Source organism: Corvus hawaiiensis, chromosome 26 (assembly GCF_020740725.1).
Source record: "Corvus hawaiiensis isolate bCorHaw1 chromosome 26, bCorHaw1.pri.cur, whole genome shotgun sequence".
NCBI classification, from domain to species: Eukaryota; Metazoa; Chordata; class Aves; order Passeriformes; family Corvidae; genus Corvus; species Corvus hawaiiensis.
In genome coordinates, this window is record NC_063238.1 from 42800458 (window position 1) to 42813617 (window position 13160).

A 13160-nucleotide genomic window follows, 5' to 3' on the forward strand; every position below is an offset into this window, starting at 1 on the left:
TAAAACCAAACAAAAGCCCACACTTGAGTAAAGTCAAGAAAAAATAACTGTGTGATTTAAATGCTCCATATTGACAACCCTAGGAACAGGGGAGTGGGTTGATTACAATATGGCTTTTAATGGATGCACAGTCATTTAAAACAAAGTTGACATTATTGAAATAACACTTTCTACAGAAGTAGCTGCATCCCAAATGACCTTGAAAAGACATAGCAATTACTACCACATATGCAAGATAAATTATCACCAAAGCTAGGGCTTGATTGTTGAGATACTGCAGCCAGACTGGAACATTAGGAACTGGGATGAGTTCTGAGATAAGATGGTGGAGTCAATAAGACAAATGTGTAAATAAAAAGCTCCATTTGCCGAGGCAAAAGCTGTATTTTGATTGTGAGAAATTAAATGTTGCATTTCAGGAAAATACACACCACGTCCTCTCACAAGTGTAGAAGCTGATTTCAAACACGATGAGCATGAGGAGCACCCACTGCATTAAAAACTCATCATTAATTATTGTCCAAAATAAGCTGTTGGTGTTGGCTTAGCCTGTGAGGTCCTCAGGATGGCACAAGGGAGTAGCTGTGCTTATACAACACCTGCCATGACAAGGGCCTGCTAAAAATAAAAGCCCAAATAACCAAAGTCATTACACACACACACATCCATATATGCAGTTTATGCAGACATTATTGCCAAAAAAAGTTATTCTCCCATAAAGCCAAGGATTGGATTGTGCTGCCCCCAAAATGAGAATTCTACTCTAATCATATAAAAAGAACAACTTCATAAACACAGGAAGAAAGGGAGAAATGATGCTTCCTGTGGGAAGGAAGTCCATTTAAAGCAAGAATAAACTAATGCAGTCAGGAGGAAAAAAAAAAAAAAAAGCTTGTGTATGCAAATAGATGTTTATTACCCATCTTTGTGCTCCTAAGAAACATAATTTACTGACCTTTGAGAGACAGGTCAAGTAGGCCCATAGAATATGAAACAAAGGCATCTTTCTGGCAACTGCCATATTCCAGAGCAGTAGTTATCCTTTCCTCTCCCCATGTGCAGCAGGAAATGAAGAGGGATGCCATTACACCATGACAATTACTGTAATTTTAATTTCTAAATATTGCTAGGAAAGTTTCCTCCAAAAAAACCCACAAAAGTCTGTTCAGATTTTTGGTGCGGTTTTAGATAAAAACTCATTCCTCAGCTAAAACAGAGCTGTGCTTCCCCTTCTCCCACTCCGTTGGGGGAACCACCCACAAAGTCTGCATGGTGAGAAAAACCCACTTTTCTCCCCATTAGTGGAGAAGAGAGAACTTCAGAGAATCACAGAACGGTTTGGGTGGGAAGGAACGTTAAAGATCATTTTGTTCCAACCCCCTGCCACAGGCAGGGCCACCTTCCATTAGACCAGGTTGCTCCAAGCCCCATGACTTGAACTTACTCAACCATGGGCACAACAAGAGATTCTTTCTGTCAGAAGCAGATGAAGTTGGATGCACTACAACCATAAAGAACTAAAAAGAAGGATTCTTTTCATCTCCTGTGCTCAGAGACATTATTGGCTCTGTTGTGGATTTTCCACAGTCTACCATTAATTATTTTAATATAATGGATAATCTATCCTGTGCTATTAGAACACCGATGCCACCCAAGAGGACACATCTGCTTGGCTGTCCAGCCTCTCCTGCCACTGACCACGCTGTCCCAGGCTCCAGGGGACACCTGAAACACTCCTACACTGGACTCTGCCTGGGAGAAGGAATTTACACCTTGGTGCATCTGTTCATGGGGAGAAGTGGGATTTGAAGCCCATCCCAAAAATATTCAGGAGCAGATATCCCCAAATCGTGTCTCTGCTGTAGGCTGTGCCATCAATTCCCATAAACTGGAAACTACCTTCCAAAATTCCCCTTAAAGAGCCTTTTGAGGTCTTATTTTGGCTAGCAGGTGAATATTTAAAATTACTTTCACAGATTCAAGGGAAAGCATTTGGTTGGGGTTTTTTAATTGTTGCCACAAGGCACGTTCAACAATGATCATTTAGTGTAGTAAAAAGTTGTTTCTTTCAATATATGCACCTATAGAACTCCATCGATTTGTCTATACACAAATACATTCCTACAAACACATATTTGATTAAGAATTTATATAACTTCAGGCTTCAAGGAATTTTGGATCAATGCCTTTATTTTGCCTTTATAAACAAATAAACTCAATTAAAGAGTACTTACAACAAACCACAATGGGCAGGAAACTAATTTTCCCAAGGCTTCCCATGGCAATTTTTACCTGTTACATGGGTCTAGGGAATCAATTACTCCCTAAAGGGAAATTATTAGGGCTTGTGTTACCCAACATCTCACCTTTCCCACTCACCATTGGAGAGAACTATAGGGACAGGCATCCAGAAAAACGAGCATTCTTCGAACCTCTTACAACTTGCTGTAATAAATTTAAGTATAAATAAAAGAGAACAAAGCCCTACAGGCAAGCAGTGTTTGAATCAGGGCTGGATCTGCACCAAGTCACTGTGCAGCTTCACAAGGCCCATAAATCAGGTCTCCTGAACATATGTAGTATTTTGCATTACTGTATAGGGCGTTAACTTTAATGCCTTAATACATTCACATGGTGGTCAGGTTACAGTTCCTGTGGGAACCATAAATTTGCATGTCCTGGCCAATCTGCTGCTGGAAAAATAATAATAATAAGTTAAAACTAATCATACCACCACATTGCCTTCAACAGGCTTTATACCTTTAATTTTTCTCTTTTCTGTACTTGAGGGACGAAGAAGAGGAGACGTGTGAAGCTGCAAACGTACAGGGAAGCTGAAGCAGATGTGGATTAATTTTCATCCTTTTCTTGCATGAGGGCTCATGTGTCCACAGCCCAAGCAAGTTGTCACTGCATGAAAAAGGTTTGCTCTTGGGTGTGAGCAAGCCTCTTTCTGAGTCAGAACCATCTCACCAAGGACAAGCTACAACCTCCTTTTTTGTAATCCACCGAAAACACTTCACTTCACCTGCAAGTGACAGCTACAAGGAGAAACAGCCTGAGCTGATCCAGTTTAACCCAATTTCTGCTGATTCAGCCTGACTCACACCAAACAGATCCTGCTGCAGTCTCCCAGTGGTTGGATTCCTACCTGGTTTAAGGCAAAGGGCTTTGTCTCTGTCCCATTCTTCCTCCAGCCTCCTTTTGCTTCCAACCCCACTATTACTTGCTTCAAGATTTGAGTATTTTTGTCTGACATCCTATTTTTTTTCCCATATTAAAACTCTGTTTATTTCCAGAGAAAGTTGGTTTTGGAGTCATCAACCATTTTCAACATACCAAAAAATTCTGGTTTCATCCAGGCTCACTCCCAGTGCCAACAATTCGCAGTAATGAGCACTCTTCATTCTATTGGCACTGGTTAATGGCCAGCAGAGTCCCACATCCTAAGGAACAGCCATGACCATGCCACCACGTGGTAGCCCAGGCATGAACAGAGCTGTTCCCTCCTCTGCAATCCACTCCACCAACAGCAGTCAAACAAAAGTGGTTAAAGGCCCAAGAAGTGATGCAATACAGATGGTGTGAAAACAAATCACAGTAAATTTGCACAAAATGACCCAAGAAATATTTGATGTATGTTGGATTTGACCACAGTTAAAGGATATATTATTTATGCCCCTGTTCAACACAGATCACCAGCTGGGGGACAAAAACAGTTAGTTTTTATAAACACAGAGCTGAAAAGTAACATCTGTGCACAATCTCTCCAAAGGTGGTGGTGGGAACCCTCACTCTGCATAAAGGAATTCATCAGCCCTTTGGTACCTTATCTTCATTTCAGTGACACCTAAACCACCTAAGCAACAAAGTCTAAGGCAGAATTGTAATTGCTTGAAACTCAGTTAATAGTAAAGCTTTGGTTTATTTATCTGCACTAATGGTGGGGTCTTCAGTGGGACTGTTCCACCCTTCTTCACAGAAAAAAATGAATTTATAAGGTACAACTATTTCTTATATACATTAAGGAGGTTGTATAAAATCAGGTGGCACAACAAGGTAGGGAGAGAAAAGTCATTAGGAAAGGAGAAAACTTGCTGACTGCCCCTTAAATGAAAAAAGTATCAAAAATATCAGAAATGATCACTGAAATCAGGCATAGAGTTCTGGGTTTTGGTGGCACAGTATCAGTTGCAAATGCCTACATGTTTCTTACCATGTAGGATTTAAGAGACCAACCTAATCTCTATTGGACCCATACTGCAGCCAAAGGATCTCTTGGCATCAAACCTTTCTTGGAAATCTTTGGAGATTTTTTAAACACACACACACACACACCCCTACAGATATTAAATCTATAGCATTTTGCATTGATATTTGTGAAAGAATACACACATATGCATATATACACATATACATCTACACAAAAATATCTTTATATTCTTCATAATTTGCATATGTTCACTGGCACACCTGCATCTAATTATATTTTATATATACATTCACAATACATGCACATATGAAACTTAATATATGCATCATATATGGAGTAATCAGAGTAGGTATGAATAGGCATCCACAAATCAGAATAAATATATATACTCTGATTACATATAGCATTTATGCACTGAAAAAGTTCCTAATATGAGCTAAAAGAGAATAAAAAGGCTCAATTTGCATATGTATATAATAGTTAAGCACAGTGCAATGTAGCCAAAGAAAGAAGAATACATAATCCCTCCTAAAACTGGGGAAAGGTTTGATAAAAACTCCTCTCAATTCCTTCCATGAAGTTGTCCTTGGAATGTGATTTCACTGCGCCTACAAGCCCAATTTCCAGGAAAAGGGAGTGTAGGACTGCTTTTTGATATATTTAATAGCAGACAAAACTCCCATGAAGAGTGGAAAAACAGCCCCATGAGGACAGAAAAGCAGAGAATAATTAAACAGGTTTTATGTAAGTCTTTTTTTCCCCAAGTCCTGTTATCATCCACCTCCAAAGACGTCACACATCTCTATTGGAAAAACTCCTCACTGGCTTCAGTGTAGGCAGTGGAGGAGCTCCAAGCTCTTCAGCATCATTACTTGGGTTAGAAAACAGCTTTATTTTAGCACTGTACTTACTGCCACACAGACTCACGTGAACTTACCTGCTTGGTGCTTCTCTGCCCAGTAGGGAGCAAAGCTTTGGATTTCTCTGCTATTTTCTGTTAAAAGGAAAAGAAAAAAAAAATTAGAGGGAAAATGGCTGAGAAAACAGCATCCAAATATTTAGGGAAGGAGTCATATGAAGCTATTTTCTTCTGCTTTCTAAAGAAAAGTACATAGAGAAAGCTCTTACTCTTTAGAAAAAACAAGGGAGTATAAAAGCATTGAAAAGTTCAGTCTTGCAGGCACTAAAAGTCTTCAAAGCTTCCAGAATGACAAGGTTATCAAAACTGAAACAGGCGTTTAAGGAATGACAGCTAGGACGTGGATAAGTAGCAATTTATCACTCAGATTGGTTTCCTGACGCAGCCGGGCATTCACAAACTGCAGTGGTTAATTTTGGCACTTCTGAATTGATGACAATTTTTAAAATAAAAGAAATCCAACCTAGATATACAGTTCAGATGGACTGTACTCAGGAACATTAGAGAACAAAAAGCATAAAAAAGATGTTTGTGTATGGGGGGGAGCTCTACCCGAATCATTCCAACTTTCATTTAACACATGAAATAATTTCATATAAAGACCCTACACTTAGTTTCTTGAATAGGACAGGTAAATAATTTAAAATATGAGGCGGCACTAGAGATGATGCAATTCTATTACACAACAGACATGCTGTTGAACTGCAATCTTATGTACATCCATCTATTTATTTATTTAATTTTTAAGGCACAGGCAGCAAGTGCTGGGAAATCAATCAGTCCAGAGTGTTTCTAATAGAGACACATTATTAAGTGCATGTTGCCAGCCAAATTTCATTACACCTCTATAATTACAATATATCCTTCCCATTGTTGTAGGCATGCGTCAGACTCATTAAAGTGATATAAGAAAGCCACCAGAGTTTGTCCAGGTTGTATTTCGATTAATCCAGATAGATCTCCTAACTTGCACTGCTGGGGAGGGAAACAGTTTGGGGATGCTAAATTTAAGTCATTACTACAGTGTTTAAAAGCAAAGCAAATCTGCTCTCCAGCAGAGCCTCCCCAGGGTAAAGCGGGTGAGCAAGAAGCAAATGAAGGAACTGGAGCTGCTCAGGATTTGTTTGCTTTATTAAACAGCTTGATCTTGGTGACACATCCATTCCACAAAATGTGCCTGGAAACTTTCTGGCACAGCTAAACAGCAGAGCAGAATTATCATTTGAATTATCAGTGCTGCCTGCCCATTTTCCGCAAGCAGAAAAGGAGAACTGTTACAATCCTTCTCCTTTTCCCGTGAGAGCGAAGACGCACCCAAATAATGTCATGGCTAAGCCAGGGGAAATACAGACCCCCTCAGCTTGGCACTGCGGAGGCCACACCTCAGATCCTGGGGTCAGTTTTGGGCCCCTCATGCCAAGAAGGACATTTAGGGGCTGGAGCATGTCGAGAGGAGAGAAAGGAGCTGGGGAAGGCTCTGGAGCACAAGGCTAGTGAGGAGAGGCTGAGGGGCTTGGGGGGGCTCAGCCTGGAGAAAAGGAGGCTCTGCAGAGACCTCACTCATTACAAACTCTCTGACAGGATGATGTAGCCAGGGGAGGGTCAATGTCCTCTCCCAGGGAACAAGCAAGAGGACAAGAGGAAATGGCCTCAAGCAGCCCCAGGGGAGGTTTAGATTGGATATCAGGAAACATTTCTGCAGAGAAAAGCTTGTCAAGCATTGGAACAGGCTGCCCAGGGAAGTGGTGGAGACACCATCCCTGCAAGTGTTCAGTCAATGTGTGGATATGGCCCTTAAGGACACGGTTCAGGTGGTGCTGGGTTGATGGTTGGATTTGATGATCTTAAAAGTCTTTTCCAACCTCAATTCTATGATCCTATGATTGCCTGACTGACAAAGAAAGAGAAGAGGGAGGAAAGTATACATTAGCAGCCCTATGGAGATGCTCCAGGCTCCTAGGAATTGCACTCACACTTAACACATTCCCAAATCCACAGACTGGAGAGTGGAAGCAAGAGAGACACTCACTTTCTGCACAGCTCCGTATCTCTGGATGGCATCTGACAGCTGGTTCTTCAGCCTGTCCAGCTGAAGCCGTTCTTGCTGTTTTAGGACAAAAGAAGGCTGGTTATCAGGTCTGTTAGAGATAAATCCAGTAGTAGGCTCTGCCTGCGATCATGAGAAATTGTCCTGGTGGGAGACACCAAATAAAAAAGGTGGGCACAAATGGTATCCTAAAAAAATCAGTCACACTGGGGCTGCCAGGATGCAACAGGATTTTATTTTAGGAAACGTGATGCTTTGGTCTTTCAGGCCAAAGCAACCAAAAAAATGCCACTTTGGATATTCAAGATAGCATTGGACAAAATAACTGAAGGGATCCTCCTATAAAAAGTTCTTTATTCAGATAACTCCTGATAGAACTGATCACCTCATTTGGGAGATTTACTGGATTTGAGAGGTCCATCAGCCGTAACATTCCCTCTGCTTAATCTGACTGTCAGAAACCAGCTTCATGTTTTCCAACACAAATGTCACTGCCTTTCTGTCTGGATCTTGCTCCAGCAAGGTTTCAATCTATGTTTTTAAAAAAAATGCTCTTGGAAGGAAGAACACAGTCAACCTGATGTAACTCTCCAACATGCTTCGAAACCTCTGCTCTCAGAGGGAATGACCAAACCCAAATAGCTCTCCTGGAACTTTCCTACACCCTGGATTTTGGATTTCACATGTGCAGGAGCTCACGCATCCAGATTTTACAGAGGGAAATGCTGCAAGGAAGTGGGATGTTACCTTAAAAAACAAGTGGCAAATGAAACCCGATCTACACTAATGCTACTGAGCAGAAATGCTCATTTTACAGCCATTTCAGCTGCTTCAGAAAACTGCGTAAGATTACAAAAGTAGATTTCATAAAGGATGGGACAAACATCTTTAATTTTAATGGCAGTATTTTCACACACAGAAGAATACCCCAGTCTTACAGTTCTTCATCTCAAGATTTAAAACCATTTTTAGAGCAGGGCAAGTATAATTATTCCCATTCTATAGACAAAGGTCCATAAACCTTATGTTTGTTCCACATACAAAATAAGATAAGACTGTCACCCCCCGGAGAGCTGATCTTATGCTCCAGCACTCAGCCTACCAAAAAATGGAATTGCGGATCTACCTCTCCATTTACATCCTTTGAGGTTAGTTTGGAGTGAAGCCCTAAAAGAGCCATTTTACATCAGTCTCCTGCCTTGTGGCACAATGTTCCACTTAGAGCAGCATCTTTGCTCCTGCAACACTATCAATTTGCTCAGTTGGGCACCCTGACTCCAATAGCTCCAGCAGCACTTGGAGATTTATGGGAAGTCAGAGAAAGTCCCATATTGCATCTCATTGGCAGTACATTGCTGGTGGAAAATAAGGAAGAAAAGGGAAAAAAAGCTTTTTTTTTTGGTCCTTGTGTGCATGCAAAGCAATCCACAGAAAAATGGATTGGTAAGGGCTAACTATAAAGCTCTGTAGGGCTTTTCATGCTGTGAGTAATTTTATGGGAGGAGAGTTTGCAGTGCTACTCAGATTCCCAAGAGGGACTTACTGACCAGCAGCTAATATCCACCAGAACAATTTATTCTATATAAGAGATGGGGGCTACAGGCTTTGTATCAAAACTTGTAGTTTAATTACTTAAACTCCATACTGTTAGAAAAGAAGAGTTAAAAAACATAAAATATGCTAAATTAACTGACAAGTGAGCAGAAAAAAGTTATTATGAAATATAATAGAGAGCAGCAAGTTCATTCGTCATATTGCTGAAATTTTTTGTGTGTCTATTTCCTTCAGCTCTTAAATATTTTCCCTTCAGCTTTGCATTTTTCTCCCCATGACAGTAAAACCTCTTCTCCTGAGAGTCCCCATCATCTTCAGGAGCAAATAATGACATTTTTGTGTGACACTGCAATTGGGTTTAATGTGACCTTGCCTGATTCTGCTTTGGACCCAATTTATGTCACAAAATAGAGCCTGGAGACCAGCACAAAAAAGCCCAGATTCCCATATCTCCAAGGCAGCATCTTCAGTTTCATCCAGCTCAGATATAATTATTCAAGAAAATGAAAAAAACCCAGTCCTTGCCATCCATCACTAATCAAAGCAACATGTTAAAAATTATGCTGGTATTAAGTTTGATGTCTACACGTGGAAACAATCATTCCAGGCTTATCTCCCCACCCTCTGGAGTAGACCATCACCCATTCATTTTTTTTTTTAGGTGGGCTGAATTGCATATGGTCCTTCACAGGTTACCAAGGTAGCCTGGGGTGATTCAACTTTTAAATCCAACTGCCTGTTGCTAAGTGCCATAAATCCAGGCTGTAAAAACCACTTGGCCAGAGATGAGTAGTGTGTTTAGAGCAGTCTTATTTCTAGGTGGAAGGGCAGTGAGAACAGAGTTGAAGTAATGCAGGACTTTGCAAAATGGCAGGAAGTGAGTGAGAATAAAACATGAATTCAGGAAAGTTCCTGACTGAGAAACCATATGGATACTGGCAGCAAGAATGTAACAGAAATTTTCATTTCAGGTGGTGAATCACCTGTTACGTGGGTGAAACTTCTCCTCAACTCTCACACCAGCTGGAATCTGGTCCCCACAGTTTGCTTGTGTTCTTGCCCATGATGCACATCATGGGACAAAGTCAGCAGGAACATCTGGGGTATAAAACCAGTGTAGGAAAATCAAAGACCCTCTGTGTGTTCAGTCTTTGCACTGGGGACAAAGGGATGGGGGTTCATTCATACCCTGTGACACTGCTGCTCATATGAGTTGAACCTACAGATGACAGCCCAGTCTGCCCATGAAACAGATGGGATTTTCTGGAGTAAACTGGAATTAAGAGTGGGGTAAATTCTAATTAAAAATCCTGCTCTGATCTGGCCACAGCCTGTATTTACCCATCCCCAAAGCTGTCTTTGCACTGGCACACAGCACCAAATCAGTGTCATATCCAGATATAGTCCATGGCTTTGGCCTTTCCAGACACTTAACACACTCCCAAACACACCTGCACCCCGTGCACCCATAACTGAGCCTTGGAATGCCAAACTCATGTGAAGCCAGATGATTTCTGCAATATTGTCACCCAAACTGAGACCCTGAGATGGATGTGAACTGGCCAAAGGCTTTGCTGCTGAGTTCTTGATTTCCAATTCCACTTGATCCAGTTTTGGGAGGAGAACTGGTGTCTGCAGCTGTTTTCCTCTGGGTCATTTATAAGTGAAAACTACACTTGTGTAACAGGAAAGGAAGTTATAGCAAGACACAGAGCTTAACAGCTTTAAAGCACCCACTGCCACTTCTTATTTTCATTATTCCTCCTTCCATAAGACCCATCATTCTCCCCCAACAGCATCTTGACTGACACATACCCTGGATGAGCCTCTGACAATCTCAGACAGCTGCTTGATGGCTTTGGTGCTAGTCGTGATGGTTTTATTAGTCTCCTGCTGGGTGGCATGCCTGCAGAAGAGAAGAGATGATGGGAATTGCAATTGAAATTAATTGCATAATGAGACACTTGGAGAAATTTATCAAGCTGCAGAGCAATCGAGACAACACAACAACAGCAGCACATGGAAGCACAGCAGGGCTACAGGAGTCCTGGGTCTTGACCAGCAACGGAAGCCAGAAGGAAATACTGGGAAGGAGGTGCCCAAAATATTCTTCCTGTTGTCAGCACAAAGACAATGCCTGTGGACCATTCAAAGGGAAGTGATAAGGTGGAAACAGGGGCTGGACAGGGAAAAAGGCCATCACAGATAGTTGGCCTTGCAAATTTTCAAAGAAGGGTTGTACAGCAAAAGGAGATGGGACTGGGGAGTGGCCTGACAGCTTGCCCAGGAAAATATTGTACTCGGGAGAGAAATCTGAAATTGAGCAGGACGAATTTACTTACCCTGGTCATCTACCCCTTAATGACACAGTATCTCCAGGAAAGCATTGGGGATGTGAAGGTGCTTTACCAGCACAAAAACAGGCAGGAACAGAGCCAAACCCCTCCAGTCATGGGTGTCCCTCCCCTTTACCCCCAAATTCCAGTACCATTATTCCTTGTAAGCACTGGTTGCTGGCCTTGCTCTTTGGGACCACACAAACGAAGGGGAAGAGACATAAATGCTTCCCAAAGGTATTTATTAGCTCAGTCCACTAGTTCTCAAGATTTGTAAGGTCAACAGAGCACTCTCAGCCTCTAAGCTTCTCCAGAGAGCACTTTATATCCTTTTAGTCAAAAAAGAGTGGTTTTCCAAGAGTTTTCGTTCAAAAACGCAAGAAATACTTGGAAAAGACCTGGAGAAAATGATGGTTTTTCCCCCTTAGAGGACATACATGAGCCAAAGTTTTACTGAAAAAAAAGACTCATTTGTCAGTTGTTTTTTTGCTGGTTTTTTTTTTTTAGAGTGGTGAGATATGGAATGAATGGAAGTTCTTTGACCTAAAAAATGTCAAGATGTCTATTTATGGTCCCTTAGTCTTGAAGACCCAGAAGTCCTCGCTTGTCCTGACTCTTCAGCTCCTTCCTGCTTCTCTGTCAATTCTGATGGAGAGCAGCTCTTTTGAGACTTAAGTCAACTCTTCCAGCACCTCTTTTGAGGAGCAAAGCCAGTCCCCAAACAGCTTTTACCAAACACAACCTTAACTACAAATAAATTGAGACCTCTCTTGTTGAGGTCATAAGCCAAAGGTTGGCAGTTTTTTTCCCACTTCAATGTTTTTGTGCAAACAGCTCAGTTGGGAAAGCTGTCCAGGATCATGGAATCATGGGATGGCCTGGGTTGGAAGGGACCTAAAGATCATCTTGTTCCAACCCTCCTGCCACAGGCAGGGACACCTTCCAGTGGACCAGGTTGTTCCAAGCCCCATCCAACCTGGCCTTGGACACTTCCAGGGATGGGGCAGCCACAGCTTCTCTGGAAAACCTGTGCCAGGGCCCCACCACCCTGCCAGTAAATAAAAGTACACTTGATTTCATACAAGGTACCAACAAGTGAAAGCTTAGTGTACCATGAAGACAACACCTCTTAGATGCAGAACAGGAATTCAGATGTGTGTCAAGGGTTGAACACTCACACAGAAGGCATGGATTCCTTTGGCATCATGCAAGAAGGAGAAATAATCCCATATGAAGACAAAATTGGATCCAATAATGAGTTATTACCTCTGTTTATTTAAATTAAGATACAATTTCTGTGTTCATTCATCAAAATGCACTTCACTTACTGATGATCCTAGGACTCACTGCACCAGCTGAGCAATTACATCACTTTTAATTTGAGATGGAAAAGATCATATCTACCACAGACAGGTATTCCACACTGCCATTGCAAGAGAGGGAGCTGGGAATTGAACCCTGTCACATTGCTAACGCTGAGGAGCACACAGTCAGCCTGATCCCCAGCCTCTTAATCAAGTAAATCTTGCCACCAAATGCATGAATTCTATAAGGAGCAGATTCAAAACTCAGATTTCCATACCTAATTCCTCTTACTGGAAAGCAAAATGCTGAAGTTGACATCCATTTTGCAGACCTCATTAAATTATCTGCCCACAGAACAACTCAGGGATTTACACACCAGTAAATCCCCATCCCCAAAGTAAAATGGCTTGTTAGGCTCTTGCATCTGATCCTTCCCAATCTCTAAAGTTAAATAAAGTCTTCTTCATTTGCATTGTAATGTAAATTTTATGTTAGATATCTTATGTAATAAATTCGTGCTGGGCACGAAATTTACTCTGCTGCAAAATAACTGGGAGCAGGAGTACAAAAAAATAAAAGTTCTGCCTTACACCTCTTAATTCAAAATGCACTTTAACCAACATTCTGGTGCTTGATTTTTACACTTCTCACTATGTTGTCAGTACAATTAACTTCTTATTCTTCAGCGCTCAGGAATCAGACAATGATTATATTTAATTTACATTCAATGCTATTAAGATCTTAATTTAAAAAAAAAAGCCCTCTCGAAACTCTGCTTCCTGCAGC

The 13160-nt window shown here is 41.4% G+C and overlaps 1 protein-coding gene across 12 annotated transcripts in view; it reads right to left on the minus strand.

The window, feature by feature from the left end:
* The window catches only part of TSNARE1 (t-SNARE domain containing 1), a 461355-nt gene that overhangs the window by 245539 nt on the left and 202656 nt on the right, over positions 1–13160 (minus strand). For all 12 annotated transcript variants that reach the window (XM_048286664.1, XM_048286666.1, XM_048286665.1 and 9 more), the window contains 3 exons: positions 10549–10639; positions 7162–7236; positions 5151–5207 (listed from right to left, as the gene is read on the minus strand). In XM_048286664.1, coding sequence (XP_048142621.1) covers positions 5151–5207; positions 7162–7236; positions 10549–10639 — 223 coding nt within the window. The remainder of the gene's footprint in view (positions 1–5150; positions 5208–7161; positions 7237–10548; positions 10640–13160) is intronic.